We start from the raw sequence: 16,752 nt of genomic DNA, 5'->3' as shown, positions 1-16,752 counted from the left end.
CGAACTGAATCTGAAGCGCATCTGTCTCCAGGAACGGGTGACGTCTCCCTGCCTGCGATACAGCACCCTGCACAGACCACAGCGCAGGCAACCGCCCGAGGCGAACACAATCAGGACGGGGAAACGGGGCAGGGCTTTAGGGAACGCAGAGTTTTCCAGAAGGCACAATAATCCACCACTGCGGTGACCTGCACTTTGCAAACTGAGGAGATGAGAGTGGAAACGAGGCGTTCCCTGGTTGCTCCGTGGGTTGAGGATCTGGTGGGGTCACTGCAGTGGCATGGGTTCGATCCCTGGCCCTGGGGGACTTCCGCATGCTGAGCAGGCAGCTCCCCAACCACTTCAGGCATAAGCAGAATGCCGTCTCCACACACCATGCCAGCTGCCTTGGCCTTCACGAGCAAGGGCACTGTGGCACCTGCCACGATGTGGAAGAACCCAAGGACCGGGCGCTCGGTGGACTAAGGCAGGCACAGGTGACAAACATGGCATGATTCCACCCGCAGCCGGCAAACGCAGAGAGATGGGTGCGGGTCCCAGGGCTGGGGCGTGGGTGCTCAGTGAGGACCCAGTTGGAGGCAGTCCTGGAGATGGCTGCTGGTGTGAGTGTGTATGCCCCTGCGCTGCGCCCTTAAACGTGGTGAAGACGGCAGAATGTTACGTGTACTTCACTACAGTTTGTAAAAATTAAACACATGCTAGGCAGGGAATCTAAAGCCAACTAAACAGAACGTTCTGGCTCGTCTTTAGCTGTGTCTAGATGGAGTTTTCAGAGGTGCTTTGGGAATGGAGAGGTTGTGGCCCTGGCAGGGGTGTGGGGAGGGGACAGGTGGGCGGGAGGGGGGGCAAGGCAAATCACCGACTCCAGAGGGTATTTTTTTTGAGATGGCCAATGTTTGGAGGCATCTTCAAGGCAGCTGAGCACCCCTGTCCGGTGACCCTCGCACGGCTGGAAACGAGCGCCTAAGGAGAGAGGCATGCACTGCTCCTCCTCCGGCGGCTGGATCTTCAGGAGACGCACCCTTAGAATCGTCTCAAAAAGATTCAGAGGCTTTGGGAACACAGTCACTTAATCACAAAAGCAGGAGGAAAGGCTGCTGAGCAAAAGGCCGGGGCTGCGCCTCAACTCCTTTGGAGCTGGGTCCCCGAGCCGCCCCCCAGCCTGGAGCCTGAGTCTCTGCGAGTGGCCGGGGGGGGGGTGGGGGTGGGGGTGGGGGCTCTCCCTCCCGCCTGTCTGGTGGGGGAGGGGCAAGGGGGGGACTGGGATGCTGCTGTCTTGTCCACCTGGTGGATACCTGAGGTCCCTCCGTGACCTCTGGGCACCCTCTTAGCCCTTCCTGCAAAGACTGCCCAGTCCCCAGGAGTGTGGCCTCTGCCACAGAGCAGGCGGGGGTGGGGGAGCAGGTGATGGGATAGAGATGGTTCAGCTTGTGCTGATGTGGTGGGAGAGATGGCAAACCTAAGACAGGGGCGTGGGGACACAGCCTGCGGTAACCCACGGCAACCTGTCCACCCAGTTCCACTGCCCGCTGCTGGCACAGGGCGCCACGTCCTGGCTGCTTCCCTGCCAGCTCTCATTGGCATGTCGGTTCCCAGGGTATCCAAGGGGGCAGCCGGCCCCTGCTTTTCTTCCCTGAGGCCCAGAGCCGTGTTCTGCATGTTTCAGAGGCCAGGCAGCCCCTCTGCCCACCAGGGCTCAGGTGACACCACTGGCTCCCTTGCTCAGGGCATGAGGTGGCCCTGCCACCCAGAGGCATCACCTCTGCCTGGTCGGAGAAGGGGCTTCCAGGGCAGTGGCCCAGGGCTTGGGGCCTTGGCACTGCCGCCTCTTTGTGGTGGTTAGTTCGGAGTCATGGTGGGCTCACAGAGATAAGACACCAGGGACACCAAGGCACTGCCATGGCTTCTACCAGCGTCTCCGAGGGGACAGGTGCAGGGTGGAGGGAGGGTCAGGGGACAAAACGTGCTCACTGAGCCTCCACCTGGGCTCTGTGTGTCACTTAGTGCTATCTGTGTGTCCCCCCGAAAAGAAAGGACCCGTGGCCCAGTGCCATGGTCTCAGCTCGCCCACACGGCTGCCGGGAGCAGCTCCCCTCGGCACTCAGCCCGAGAGGTCTCCGTGTCATCATCCATCTACTCTGATGACATCAGCGGGGTTCGGGCCTCCAGCCGGGGCCTCTAGATGTTGGAAGTATCTGTTTTAAGAGGCCTTCCGACCACGGCAAGCGGCAAGCAGGAGGGAGGCCAGCGGTGACCTTAGGCTAAAATCTGGAGAAACCATGCTTCCAAGATTTCTTATTTGGAGGCACCTGCCAGGGCATCTCAGGCAGGCAGGCTGATCTGCTGGAGTGGCTGATCCACTTGTGGAAAAAGAGATTGAACACTGAGGCACTTATCCATTTTTTGCAGCCCGGCTCTGGCCCAGCTGGAGGCAGGGAGCATTCAGGCCAGCGGCCCGGCCTCCTCCCCAGCGCCACCAGCCCCGCCTCCACGCACACTGGACGCCCCAAAAGGGGGTGCAGTGACCTCCTTTTCCAACTTCCCGCGGCTGCAATAAGCTTATGTTACCATTTCAATAGTCTTGTAAAGACCTCATGTTATGCAGATTTAAAGGAAGATGAAATTCTTTGCTGGACTGGAGACTCTCGTACTAAGTGAACGAAGTCAGAAAGAGAAAGGCAAACACCAGGTGACATCACTTCTATCTGGGATCTAATATATAGCACAGGAGAACCTTTCCACAGGAAAGAAAATCATGGACTTAGAGAATAGACCTGTGGTTGCCAAGGGGTTGGGGGACGGGGACTGGGAGTTTGGGGTTAACAGATGCATTTGGAGTGGATGAGCAATGAGATCCTGCTAAGCACAGGAAACTGCATCTAGTCACTTGTGATGGAACAGGATGGAGGATAATGTGAGAAAAAGAATATGTGTATATACGTATGACTGGGTCACTTTGCTGCACAACAGAAATTGACAGAACACTGGAAATCAACTATAATGGAAAAAAATCATAAAAAGTCCCCCCCCCAAAAAAAAGACTTTGCTGGGAATGATGATGTGGCCAAGGGGGGGCGGACATCCAGCCGGCAGTGCTGCAGAGAGTGGACAGCAGCAGAGAAGCCCAGAGAACTCTCCATGGGTCTACCGTGTCAGGCCAGCAGCCCTGGACAAATGCGCAAAGACCCTTCCAGTGGGCTGAAGACAAAGGCGCTGAGTACCAGGCCAAGCGTGGGCATCCGCGGGCTTCGCCAGGTGGCAGGACAGACATTCCATGAGCCGGGGGGGACAAGAGGCCCCGCCACGCTGACCACACTGGACAAGCCTGGGATGGGGGCACCTTCAGCGAACCCAGGAGGGGATGACTTGGGAAGAGCAGTGGCTGAAAGGCCGGCGTGGGCGTGGGCAGAAGGTGGGCACGAAGGTGGGGCAGGGGGCAGGCCTGACGCAGGTGGGAACCTCCGGGGGGTGGGGCTGGGACGAGCCCCACCTCCCGCGGGGCAGAATCCCCCTGGGGTCCCAGTCACAGCAGGGCCAGGCCTGGAGAAGGTGTCAGCATGGAGAGAAGACTGGACGTGGGGGCTGGGGTCCAGTGGGGGCGGGGGGGGGGGAGTGTCACGGAGCCCGACCGCAGTGAGCCCTGGGGAAGGGTCAGACCATGGAAACATCTTCTGTGCTGTGATGAGAGCTTTCCAACGCCCCTCCTTTTGGATTTGTCTTATTTGTTGCATATCTGAGAGTAGGCACAACTTGGCAGAAATCAAGCGGCTGATCGCCTACTAAGCCCTGAGTTCCCGCTGCAGAGCCGGGCAGAGACTAAGACGCCGCAGCTCAGAGTGGCCAAGAGTGGACCCAGCAGAGGCCGTGACCAGGGGCTGTCCCGCAGGGACACCGTCAGAGGTGGTCCCTTTTCACGGAACTTACTCACTCCAGGCTGGTCAGTCCTGCCCGGACGAGGCTTCTCACCAAGCCCAAGGTCAAGGCCAGACCAGGGGTTCCACAAAGGCCTCATTCTGCCTTGTTTAGAAGGTGGGCAAACCCTCAGCTGGACGGGCCACCAGGCAGGAGCCCCTCCAGCTCCCTGCTGCCAAGGGCATCGTCCGCTCACGCCCCACACAGTCCAGCGGAGCCCACCTCTCTCTGGTGGCAGAGGAGCAGTTCTGAGCTCAGGAGGTGCGGCAGCAAACCCTCAGGCGAGAAAAGGACACCTCAGCTCCGGGAGAGGAGTCCTCGGAGCAAGGGACCCAGCTCCCACTCCCGGCCCCTCACCTGGGCTGTGTGTGTGTGTGTGTGCGCGCGCGCATGTGTGTGTGCATTTGCATTTGAGCCAGGTCCCACCTGTGACCCCGGCAAGGACAGGAGCAGGTGACCCCGGCAAGGACAGGAGCAGGTGACACCTCCAGGTGTGCGGAGGTGCTGCTGGCTTCGTGAGGCCACAGCCCCAGCCATTCCACAGTCCCAGGCCTGAGTCCTCCTGAGGCCACGGTCTCGTCCCCATGACGCCCACCTTCCCTGAGGAAGGAAACCTCTCCATCGGGCCCTGAGCGTGGCCGGCGCCACCGCCTCTCCCCACCCGCGGGGCCTGCTGTGCCCTTCCCGTCACAGGGCGCCCGGCGACAGCGGCGGTTACCACTCGTCCCTCTCGGGGAAGGGGGAGGCAGGGGGGCCACAGCTCACGGAGCATCACGACGCACGAATGTCCCAGCTCTCAGCACACGCAGCTACTCAGTAAACTGGACACTGGCTTTGTGATGTGTCCTGCCCTTGATTCCTACCACACAGCCCCCCCAGCCCCCCCGAGGGACCGTGGAGACCTCCGGGTCGGAGAGAGGTCAGGGGACGACCCTGAGCCGTGGAGGTGCCAGGGGAGGCCCCTGGGTCTCCCAGATCCTCCTTCTGTGCTGACCCGGGAAGGACCAGAGCCTGGAAGATAAGCCATGCCTGCCCCCGGGGCCTCGTCCACACGGCCTCTGAAGCAAAGGCCACGGATACAAGGTGCACCCTCCAGGGGATCCCGGGAGCCCAGGTCCCCGGGGCTGCCCCCACTGGACACCGGGGCGGGTGATGCGACCGCGTGTGCTCTGTCTCCTTCACACCGAGAAGGCAGGGAGCCAGGTGCCCGGGGCCAACACAGTCTCTCTTCGAACCAGAAATGCCGACGACATTATTATCCCTGCGGGTCAGTCCTCAGACGGGGACGCTGGCCGTCGGCCCCTTCGGGCAACTTTAGCTCTTCCGCCCCAAGCTCTGCGGGAGCAGAAAGCATCCACGGAAGCCACTGTTTGAACGGTATCACCGGCTTCCCCACTGCGACCCTCTTGGCTGGAAGGCCCAGGAGTGGGGACCCTGGGGAGAGGGGGAGCCACAGGAGCCGAGGGGCAGGGGATAGGGGGCGGGGACAGGACAGGACAACACAAGCCCCAACGGCAGCACCTGCCTCCACCCCACATGGGTTTGCACCCGGGACCCTGCCCGGGAAGGAGATGGGCTGGGTAAAAGGGAGACAGAACACGACCGCAGGCGGGGAGCTTCAGAATTAACCCAGTGCCTGGGACTTTAAGAAAAGACAGACTTAAGAAAAAAAAAGAAAAAGCAAAGAAAGCAAAGATAGACTTGTGGTTGCCAAGGGGGAGGGGGAAGGAAGGCGGATGGATGGGGAGTTTGGGGTGGGGGTAGATGCAAACTCTGGCATTTAGGATGGATAAGCAATGAGGTCCTGCTGTACAGCACAGGGACCTCTGTCCAGTCTCCTGGGATGGACCACGATGGATGACAGTACAAGAAAAAGAATCCATATCTACGTATGACTGGGTCACTTTGCTGTACAGCAGAAATTGACACAACGCTGTAAATCAATTATACTCTAATAAAAATAAGATAACATTTAAAAAAAGAAAGAAAAACCACAGCCATTGCAAGCTTTGCTGGAGGAGCTCTCAGCCTAGGATTTAAAGTCCAGACAGGGCGGCTGGGTGTCGATTGTGAGGGGAGCACGGGGCGCTGACTTTCCAGCACATGCTGCAAACCCCAAAGGATGCGGCTCTCCCCCAGGGCTCAGGGTCTGGCCGCCAGGCGCCCCCGACACCATCGGCAGCGAAGGCAGAAGGCGCAGAGCAAGGTCAAGAAGCAGTGACAGCCTGTGCAGAGGTGGCAGAGGCCCGAGGACCACGGTCTGCCTCCTCCCGTTTGTATCACTTACAGGACACGGACGGAACAGAGAGCGAGCACTGCGCCCGCCACGTTCCAGAGGGTTCCAGGCATTCCGTCTACCCGGCCTCCTTCACTGCGTCTATACAGCAGTGCTTTTGTCCCACTTTACTGACCGGGAGGCCAGCTCAGAGGAGCCGAGGGTTAGGTGTTCAGCCAGAGAGCAGCGGAGCCCGCGCTAACCTCAGACCTGGCCCCTCCCAGGGGCCACGGCGCCCCACCCTCCCGCGTGCAGGTGCCTGCTCTGCCCGGGCCACCTGCAAGGCTGCTTTCCTGAAGGTCACCCAAACCGCCGGTGCCTCAGCCACAAACCCCCTCTGCGCACGATGACAGTCCAGCCCGCTGCTCAGCGCTCACCTCCCACCCCGGAACCTCTTCCACTGTTCACCCACTTCCTGCAGAATTTCTCCCGGAAGCCTTTGGGAAGTTCTGGGGAAGGAACTGTCACTTGTGAGGGTGACAGCATCTCGTCTCACCTCCTTCAAAAGATAAAAAAGGCTGGCCTTTGCACTCCTCCTCTGCCAGGGTGAAAGTGTGTGCACGTGTGTGCGTCTGCCTGTTTCTGTGTGTGCATGTGTGTCATGCTGTGTGTTTACATGCGGGGTGTGTGTGTACACGCATTTCCATGTGCACGCTGTGTGTGGATGCAAGTGCATGCCCATGTGTGTGCACATTTGTGTGTGTGTGTCCGTGCTGGAGCGGGGAAGTATTCAGCGCAGGCCCCTTCTCCCCCTGGGGGAGGCCGTTCCATTCACTCCTGTGAGGTCCCAGGTGGCCTGGAGGTCAGGGGCCCTGGCATCGGGGGATGGGGGTGGGGGTCCAGCAGCAGGTGACCACCTGCCCTGTGCTGATGCCACCTGTTCCCAGGTACCTGGTTGCAATGAGGCAGGCTATGGTGGGGGGAGGGGTGCTCGTACTTCTCATCTCATGGGACATGGGAGCCAGCAGGGGACAGGGCGACAGGGGCTTGTGGGCAAGTCTCTCGGCTGACAGAGGGGGAAACCCAAGCCCAGGAGCTACCCCGTGCCTGGCTGGGGCATCTCCCTCTGGCTTCCTGGCTCTGGGTGCTCCTTGAGAAGAGCAAGGTGAGCCTCAGTGGCCGCAGGGCTTTCCCAAAATGTCCAGCCGAGGTTTGAGAGCGATGTTCTCTCTGTGGCATCCCCTCCCCCAGGGCCTTAGGGAAGCTTAGGCGATGCCCCCTCCAGGGAGGCTGTCTTATTGTCCCTCTCTGCCAATCAGAAGCAGGGGATGCTCTGAATGCAGAGCTGGTCCATGGGGTCGCCTAGTCTCTCTGCCTGCCCAGGAAGTAGAGCGGCGGGGGTCCCCCTCTCCGGTGGGAGCTGACCACCTGCTGGGATGGGGAACTGAAGGGGGGAATGAGGTGTCCCTGCCGCGCCTGCCTCTACTGACACCCCCACCTGCTCCCAGCCGGCCAGGAAGCAGTGTCCGGTCCCTTTGGGGGCTTTGAGCTCGGCAGCCCCCAGGGCTGCCCACCGGCTCCTGAGGGGTGAGTGCTTCAGGGTCGTTCCGCCGGAAATAAACGGCTTCATGGCCAGCTTCTGAACGTAGGAACTCAGCCAAAATCAGATTTGTTACAAAGAAAGCTCAGCCCATGAAACGGAAAAAACACCCCGGTGCAGTCGCCCCTTTCCACCGGGCCGCGCGTGAGGACACCTGCCCGGCAGACCACCCTGTCCCCCGCCCAAGTTGTCGGAGGCCGCAGCCTGTCCCCGCGGACGCGCGGACCGCGGTCCCCCACCCCCGCTGGCGCCCCCTGGCCGGCCCCCACCGCTTCCGCGACCCCAGCGCTGTCACCTGGGGAGGGGCCCGCGGCGGGCTGGCACCGCAGGGGGCGCGCCGGGAGGACGCCCGCGGCCGGGCTGGGGAGGCTGGAGGGGGTGGGTACCTTCTGAATGCGTCCATCGATGTCCAAGTAGATGGCCTTGGGCCGGTAGCTGGAGGAGCCGGTTCCCATCTTGCGCCCAGCGCTGCACTTGGACTTTTTACTGTACTTTCTCGACGCCAGCGCCGCGGGGAGGGCGGGCAGTGGGAGGAGGGGGCGGGCGGCGGGCGGGCGGCGGGGACCAGCCAACCAGAGCGCCGCCCCGCTCGGCTCCGCCCCGGCGCCGCCCTCCTCCTCTTCCCGCGCCTCGGCCCTCCGCCGCCGCCGCCCCGCCCCTGCCGCCCCTCCCTTCTCCGCTCCCGCGTCACGGCACACCCTCCTCGTCCCTTGGATTCCCTGGGGGACGCGGCCAAGCAGGCAGCCTGAGTCCCGGTGCCCCCTGGAGAGTCGTTCAGGGCGAGTGACCCCTTCTGGCCGCTGGGCTGGTCAAGACATCCCCCCTGTGCCCGGATTCCCAGAGCGCCCCCCTCTGGCCTTTGAGCGGGTCACCTCCCCCTGTGCCCGGATTCCCAGAGCGCCCCCCTCTGGCCTTCGAGCTGGTCACCTCCCCTGTGCCCAGATTCCCATAGCGCCCCCCTCTGGCCTTTGAGCTGGTCGCCTCCCCCTGTCACCAGATTCCCGTAGTGCCCGCTGGGCTGCTGGGCTGGTCCTCTCCCCGTGGGATGCCTTACTGCAGGTGGGTGGATACGCGATCATCAGCAAGCACCCGTGTGGCATGGGGCCCTAAGGCTTTTGTGGTCACTACCTAGACTTAAGCGCCACTTAACACTGGGAGAGTTCCCCTGGGTTCCGTTGCTCGCTGTGACTGCCACCCTCATTTAGTTTCAACAGGAGATGGGAAAAGTTGCTTCTTGCCCATCCTTCCCCTAAGTTTTCTGTACATCCTCGGGAGTGACAGCCTCTTCCAGCTGCACCGGAGCTGAAATGGCAATTTTATTTCCGTCCCCGATGGAGCCAGATTGAGGATTACCCGGCCATCAGCTCTTTGCTGGTTTCGCACTGTTCGGGTCGCCACCCTCCCTGTTAATCGCTGCAGGGAGTGTGGGAACAAAAGGAGGGATTTCAGGCAGCCCCAGACCTGCACATCCCAGGGGAGCTGCCTTTGCAGGAGTGGGAACGAGTTGTGGGGAGGCCTGGGGACGCGGAATGGCTCCCGGTGCCTGTTGCTTTTGGAAGCGAGTGTCGGAAGCAGCCAGAGAATGCACTTACTGTTTCGTTGGAAGAGAATTCCAAGCCACTGCTTTCCATCTGTTGAATGTCTGGGATTTGCTTCCTGAGAGAGTGTGTCTGGGCATCCAACCCCCTCTTCTCTGCCGGCCTTTCCCAGGCTAGGCGGCCCATGGCCACGGCTGATGGCCTTTGCTTTTCCTTCGCTGGCCATCTGGCCTCCACCTGGTGGACAGTCGCTGGCTCTCCAGACTCTTCCTGGTCCCCTGGGGCGTTGGCCGGGCTGGAGCCCCGGGGAGGGTGGAGTCGTCACCTTTGGGGGAAGAGGTTTCCTCAGCCTTTGAACAGCCCAGCGTGTGTGGCTTCATGTCCCCCTGCTCTGGGTGGGGGTGGGGGATGGCTCTCAAAGACTGATGCTGATTCGGTCCCTGCCTCCAACACAGTGAAGGGGCCACATCAGAGCCGGGGCATCACGAGATTTGTTTGACATGCGACTGGGCTGGAGAGGAGGCACCAGGAGGCCTTTGAGGTGGAGGGTCAGCCCCACCAGGGGGTTGGAGTGGGCACTTGACTCACACTTGTGACAATGTGGCCCCAGAAAATTGGAGGGAGCCCTGTTATTAGAGTTCAGTCTTGTCGTGGAAGGGTCTGATGTTCTCTGGGCTCGTCCAGTGACTGATCTGCGGAGCTATTGCGCTGCTGGGCGTGGAAAGCTCACCGCCCGGCTGATGGCTCATCAGCTTGGTACCCAGTTATTTTCTATGTCGTGTTGTCATTTGACCTGGTCCTCTCAGACCGTCTCCTTCCAGGGCCACGTTCCTGCCAGCTGGAGGCTGAGGCTCCGTGGTGGCGTGGCGGGCACCACAGTGGCGGGGGGCTCCTTCCTTCCGCCTGGCTGGTTCTGCCTCCCGATTAATGATCACCCCATGAGTATTGGATTGACCAGGCTGCTGTCCCGTCCCTCATCCCGGAGCCAGCAGAACCTGCCTTTGCCCCGCCTGCAGGAGCCCCGGTTCCTTCCTCCCTCCCTTCCCCCGTGCTGTCCTTGCTGTGTGTCGCTGCTCTTCTAGGCCCTGGGCCATCCGTGGAGAAGGAGCAGAACTCCCGGCGCTCCGGGAGGAGCTGGCATTTTAGTGGGAAGCAGATGAGATGGTGTCAGGAAATGCAACACGAGCATGTTGGATAATAATTAGAGCAAAGGAGAAAAGTCAGGAGGCGAAGGGAGCGTGCAGAGCTGACACTGGGAGGGTGGCTGGGCCTGAGCACACAGGAAAGAGAGGGAGGAGGGGCCGGAGCAGCCTCCCCCCCAAGGAATGTAGCAGGTGGCAGCAGGGGGCCTGCAAGGGGGTGTGGGATGAGAGGTGAGGGGTGGCAGACCCCCGTGTGGGTGGTAGCATGACGTGGTCCTGCTCTTTAGGATGGAGTCACCCAGGAGGTTGGGCAGAGAAGGGAAGTTGAGGCTCAGCCGCTGCTGAGTGGGGATGCGCTGATGGCGGGGGCAGCAGGGAGACCAGGAGGGCAGCCCTCATCATCTTTGCAAAGAATGACAGTGGTTTGGGCAAGAAGTGGTTGGATTCGGCATCCCCGGTCTGGAGACGGTTTGGGTCTTTCCCTGAGGCTCCTTGCTGACAGTGCTATGATTTCTGCCTTTTGCTCCCCTTAGGCTCTGCCTAAATTCACTCTCCTTCAGCCAGGACAGCCCCTGGTAAGGTCGCAGGAGCCAGCCCTCCCCTCTGTCCGTGCCATGTCAGCCCAGGGGCACCCTGGCGTCCTTGACCTGCCTTCCTGATTCTGGCTTGGCCACCAGCATTGCAGCCCGTGTAAGTTCCCAGAATCAAGATAAAACCCAAAGAAACCGCCAGCCTCTGCCAGGTGGCCTGGGGGCCAGGATGAGGGGCCCGGCTGGGCAGGAGGCCCGTGGGGCTTGTGGGGACTTGGCCACGGGGTTCAGAGTCCGAGGGGAATTACAGGGAGGGGAGTTCCCAACTCTCTGGGGCATCAGAGTCGAAGATCCTGCCTGAATCTCACAGGGATGCTACAGAGGCGAAGGTACAAACCCACCCCTGGGGGGGGGGTCCTGCCTCCACCCAACCCCACCCCTGCCCCCAGCGTGGACCAATATCTGCCCCCAGCTTCTTCCAGTATCGACCAGCCTGCATATGGGCTCACCTCTGTATGCAGATCTCACCCTTTAATTGCCAGAGACCCTCATCAAAGCGTCCTTTCAAATCGGCCTGAAGAACTGGGCCCTGGTGGCCGGGCCCACACCAGCTCTTCATCTCTGGCAAGAGGAGCGCGGCCACAGTCAGGAGGAAGAAGAGGGTCTGCCCCTGTCCCTGCCCCCGCCCCCACCTGGAATGGGCACCTCCAACCAGGACTCAGGGACAGGGGAGGAGGTTCAGAGCAGTCGGGAAAATCCAGAGGGCGCCTCTGCCGGGGGAGGAGGGAAACGCCTGTCCAGAATGGCCAGGCACCCGGCCTTGGGGGGCAGGGGACATGGGTCAGCAGGCTGCTGCTGATCCAGCCCCGAGGACATCCTCTGCCTATTCTCACGTGGGTCTAACTAGCATTTTTAATGACTGTTCTGAAAATAATCCAGGGGCTTCCATGCCAGCTCTTCTGAACTGGCAGGGGCAGGCAGGGCCGGGGAGCCAAACTGAATTTGTTGCATAAGCCAAATGCATGCGCACCTGTTGCACACCAGGCAGGGGGCAGACCTTGTTAAGGGGATGGGAGCACGTGATCTGGAGAAACCGTGGGAGAGGGCGAAAGTGAAGGAACCGGTCAGAGATAAGGTGCTTTGCATTCTGGAAGCTTCACCACGGGCCTCTTGGAGGCATCAGCCGCTCAGTGCATATGGAGTGAACGGAACGCCCTGTAAACAGCTCTCTCCCCCTGGGAACCCGTCTGGCGGGAGGTGCCGAGAGTGAGGGAAAGCGTGTGCCCTTTGGTCTGCCTGCCCTGCACTTTCGTGCAAAGGCAGCGTCAGTTCAGTGGTACAATATTTGATTTATACACACGTCGACTTACTTCTTTTTACGGTTTTGGTCATTACAGGATTATTACTCATTGTAAACATTTCAAACGACGCAGTAGAAGAGGCACAGCCCCATCCAGGTCTGTGGGTGGCGCCCCCCCCTCCGCCCCGCTTCCTAATGGTCGTCCAGGGGCAACTCGGAGACGCACACGCACCTGCTCTTGACCTAGTGATCGGATGGTCTATGTGCTGGGTGGTGAGCTTTTCTCCACTATGGATTTCTTTCTCCTTCTTCTTCTTCTTCTTCTTCTTCTTCTTCTTTTTTTTTTTTTTTTTTTTGCTTTTTAGGGCCGTACCAGTGGCATATGGAAGTTCCCAGGTCAAATTAGAGCTATAGCGGCTGGCCTACGCCACAGCCACAGCCATGCCGAATCCAAGCCTTATCTTTGACCTACACCAAAGTGCATGGCAATGCTTTGAGTGAGGCCCTCTGAGCGAGGCCAGGGATCAAACCCGACTCCTCCTGGGTACTAGTTGGGCTCTTAACCCGCTGAGCCACCACGGGACTCCCTCTCCGTAATTGATGTCTCCTGGCTCCTTATATACAAAGGATAGGAACCCTCTGACTATTGAGTATTTTGCTAATAATTTATACCAGTCACTGCCTTATCTTTCAGCTTTACTCACGATACCTTCATACTGCGGCTTTACATGTTTAAGTCATCAAAACACGACCACTTTTCCTGTTGGGTTTCTTGTTGGCGTAGAAAGGAGGTGCCGTTTGTAATAGAAGAGTTAAAAAAGAAATAAAGATGTGACCTGAATTTCCAAAGACTGGGACCGGCTAATTAAATTGGGGCCCATTTGCTGAAAGGACGATCAAGGGCAGGGATTATGCCGCGTGGAGAGAGGCCGTGGGGACTCACGGCATTGCTGTGACCATGACCCAGCAGAGGCGCTTACACCCCGCCGTCCATTCCTGAACCCAGCTGCTTGTCCCCAGGCACCCTGGGGCCAGGTCCCGGAGGGCCGGCTGTGGGCAGCACCTGCCCCTGCTCTGCGGAGATTACACACCGTCTTTGGCTCTGTGACACCTGCTAGGAGTCAAGCCATCTAGGGAGCGAAAACCAAATGGCTTGTTCAGGGTCCTGGGGTTTTAGGCATTTTTTAAAAAACCGTTTTTCCAAGGCCGTGATGTTATTTTTGCATTCAGTGGGAACGCGGAAGAAGGGAGAAGCAATTGGTACACAATGACGCAGCGACGTTCTTAGAAATGGCTGCATAGGGAAGAACGGGTCTCTGCAAATGCGTTGCCGGGAGACGTCGGGGCCCAGACAGACACTCAAGTCTGCCCGAGACTGTGGTGTGGCCGTGGGCTGTTTGCCGGGGCCTCAGCTGCCCCCTTTTCCTGGACAGTGTCTGCCTCTGTGGCAGCTGGCAGGTCAAGGCCCTCTTCTGACCCTGTCGGTCCATTTTAGCGGCCTCCGCTGGTTCCCTGCCTCTTCTCCCTCCTCGTCCCTCCCACGTGGGTGTTCCTGGATCTTCTCAGTGGCCTGGTCTGCCTGTCATGTCCCTGGTGGCCTCTCTGGGGACTTGCCGTTGCCTCCAGTGTGGCACATCTGGCGTCGGCCGTCTCGTATGTCCTTCTCTGTCCCCATTCCCCGAAGACACCAGATGCTCCGCTGTGACATCCGTGACCTTGCTCCTCGTCCCATCCGAGAAGACTGTCCCTTCCTCTCCCCCCACCACCGCTTCCTTAGGATTATTCAGATGTCACCTACACGGACCCCTCTCTCTACAGTGGGGTGGGGGCTCCTCCCGGGGACCCCGAGACCCCGCGCCCTGTATGATCCCCTCCCTGTGGCCCTGGATGACTTGTGTGTCCTCCTGAGCCTGACGCCTCATTGACTAAAGGGGCTGAGGTGCCCTGAGGATTGATGGGGACCGCGTGACCCTGCGTGAGCATCCACTGGCCGAGGCCTGGCACCCAGGAGGACTCCGGGGCTGTTTTGTTGTCTTGTTAGGAAGAGCGCCACTGCTGTCCCCCTGCTCCCTCTCTGCGCTGTAGCTGCTGCCGTCTCCCCACCAAACGAAGCCTCTGTGAGGGGAAGACGGAGCCGTGGGGCCTTCGATGGGGCAGCCCTCCCCCCGGGGCTAAGTGAACGTTGAACAATCTTTTGTGGATGGAGGCCTTTCTGTGACTTAGCGCCCCTTCCTCTCTGCAAAGCTGATGGTCGGTGTGGACATTTTTTTCTTTTTGGAGCCGCACACCCAGTGTATGGAGATTCCCAGGCTAGGGGTCCAATCAGAGCTACAGCCGCCGGCCTACAGCACAGCCACAGCAATGCCGGATCCAAGCCACATCTGTGACCTACACCACAGCTCACAGCAATGCCGGATCCTTAACCCACTGATAGAGGCCAGGGATCGAACCCACGTCCTCATGGATACTAGTTGGGTTCCTAACCCTGAGCCGCAACGGGGAACTCCCCTGTGTTGAATTTTTGACTTTGAATTAATCAGCATTCAAAGCAGTGCTAAAAGCCAACCACAGATTCCCTACCTTTCGGCTAAAGCGGTTTTCCTGAGTTTCTAAGGAGGAAAAGGGCTCTCTGGTGCTGAACCCAGGAGGCCTCTGCCCCATCCGGCCCGTGAGAACTTGTTTCAGGCTGCTGCTCAGAGCTGGACCCCCGCACAGCCCAAGCGGTGGGGTGCCGCCCCCAGCAGCCGGTTCTGGTTCAGCTTCCCACCTCCAACCCCCACCCCCACCGCCCCAGAAAAGGGGCAGCCTCTGGGGGCTGGGTGCTGAGGCTGGGCTGCCCCTGTCCCTTCTCACAGTGACACGCCACCTGCCACCGCTAACCCATCTCCCAGCTGCCACAGGGACCCGTGCTGGCCACGGCTGCGGTCAAACTTCTGGACACTAAGGGACTGGTTTTCCCCTTAAAAGGCTTTGAGGCACCTGGGCTGGGCCCTCAGGCCACTCACCTGTTAGGGGCTCCCGAGCACTGCTGTCTGGGAGCGACTGAGCCCGCCCCAGGGTCTCAGGCCCTTTAGCTCTCTCTGGACCCTGTTCCCTGCGCTCAGGTGGCGGGCAGAGCCCGAGAGCAGCCGGGTGCACAGGGCTGCCCTAAGTGGGACAGGAACAGAATGATGTCATCTGGTCAAAGGAGGCTCCAAGTAGGACGTGGGGTGCCGTGGGGGCTTGTGTGCTCGGGGTCTGGGCACCTGGGAGTGACTCTAAGACCTGCCTCTGGGAGTGGCCGCTTACCCACCAGCCCCCACTTCCATGATCAACTGTTTTTCTCCCACCACCCCAAGTTCTTTGGCGAGGCGGGGTTGGCCACCCACCCGATCCCCACCCGACAGGCTGGTTCCTTTCGGTTTGGGTCCCTGGGTGGGGTGTTGGAGTCTGTTCTCAGCCTGCCCGGCCTCCAGGAGTGCCGAGGTGACCGTGCGAGCAGCGGCGGGGACCGAAGGCAGGCTCAGCTGATCCACGAGCCCAAATGACCTCCCGGCTGAGGCTTGACCCAGGGGCAAGCCCGCCGTTGTGAGTGGAGTGCTCTGCAAACTGATGATCTCATTTCCAGAAGTAGGACACGGAAGCTTAATTCGTATGCAGGCCTGAACTTTATCCGCAGTAGCGTCTCTCTGTAGGCCCTCGCGCCCGACTTCATTGCTAGCTCTTTAAAGACGAGGGTTGTGTCCTATTTATTTGGGGTGGCTTCCACGATGCCTAGGGACGCTTTAAAACTATTCTGAAAGCTAGTTTATGGCCCAGCTGGTCCATCTTTCAGTGAAAGAGACTTCCATGAACTCAAAGTTAGGTGGTGACCGCGCCTCTTGTACCACCTGCGATGGATTTGTTTGTTTTGTTTTGTGTTGTGTTGTTTTGCTCTGTAGCAGTTGGAAGGTCCCAGGCTAGGGGTCAAATCGGAGCTGCAGCTGCTGGCCTACACCACAGCCGCAGCAACACTGGATTCAAGCCACATCTGTAACCTACAACACAGCTCACGGCAACACCGAATTTTTAACCCACTGAGCAAGACCAGGGATGGAACCCATTTCCTCGAGGATGCTATGTCGGGCTCTTAACCCACTGAGCCACCACGGGAACTCCCTGTGACGAATTTCTTAAGCGCCTGTGGGTCCAAATGAGCAGGGAGTCCCCTGTCCTGTATGCCGGGGTGTCCCTCTCCCACGTGTCCAAACCGCAAGGGTTTATGAAGGTCAGTAAACCTGCGGGGGAGAGGGCGGGGGGAGGCGGGGAGAGGGCGGGGAGAGGCGGGGAGAGGGCGGGGCTCGGGTGGGGCCCGCCCCCGCCCCCGCCCCCGCCCCCGCCCATTCTTCGTCGTCTCCACCAAAGCAGGCACAGAAACCCCAGGACACCCCAAGTACCCCTCCCCAACCCGTGAGAAGGATTAGAGTTTGAAAATTGCCGGATGAAGGAAGAGAGAGGTCTTAACTGTGGGAAATTCCTATGTCTCTTTTCTTTCTT

The 16,752-nt window shown here is 59.8% G+C and overlaps 1 protein-coding gene across 2 annotated transcripts in view; it reads right to left on the bottom strand.

Annotated features, from left to right (window-relative positions):
- PDE9A (phosphodiesterase 9A) overlaps positions 1 to 8,252 on the bottom strand; it is a 96,640-nt gene extending 88,388 nt beyond the window's left edge. The window contains exon 1 of one of the 2 annotated variants that reach the window (XM_013981283.2): positions 8,114 to 8,252. In XM_013981283.2, the coding sequence (XP_013836737.2) occupies positions 8,114 to 8,182 (69 nt within the window). In that variant the 5' untranslated portion in view covers positions 8,183 to 8,252. The remainder of the gene's footprint in view (positions 1 to 8,113) is intronic. The other variant, XM_005654079.2, reaches the window with a different exon arrangement.

Source organism: Sus scrofa, chromosome 13 (genome assembly GCF_000003025.6).
Source record: "Sus scrofa isolate TJ Tabasco breed Duroc chromosome 13, Sscrofa11.1, whole genome shotgun sequence".
Taxonomy (NCBI): Eukaryota; Metazoa; Chordata; class Mammalia; order Artiodactyla; family Suidae; genus Sus; species Sus scrofa.
This window is presented reverse-complemented; position numbering and strand designations above follow the sequence as displayed.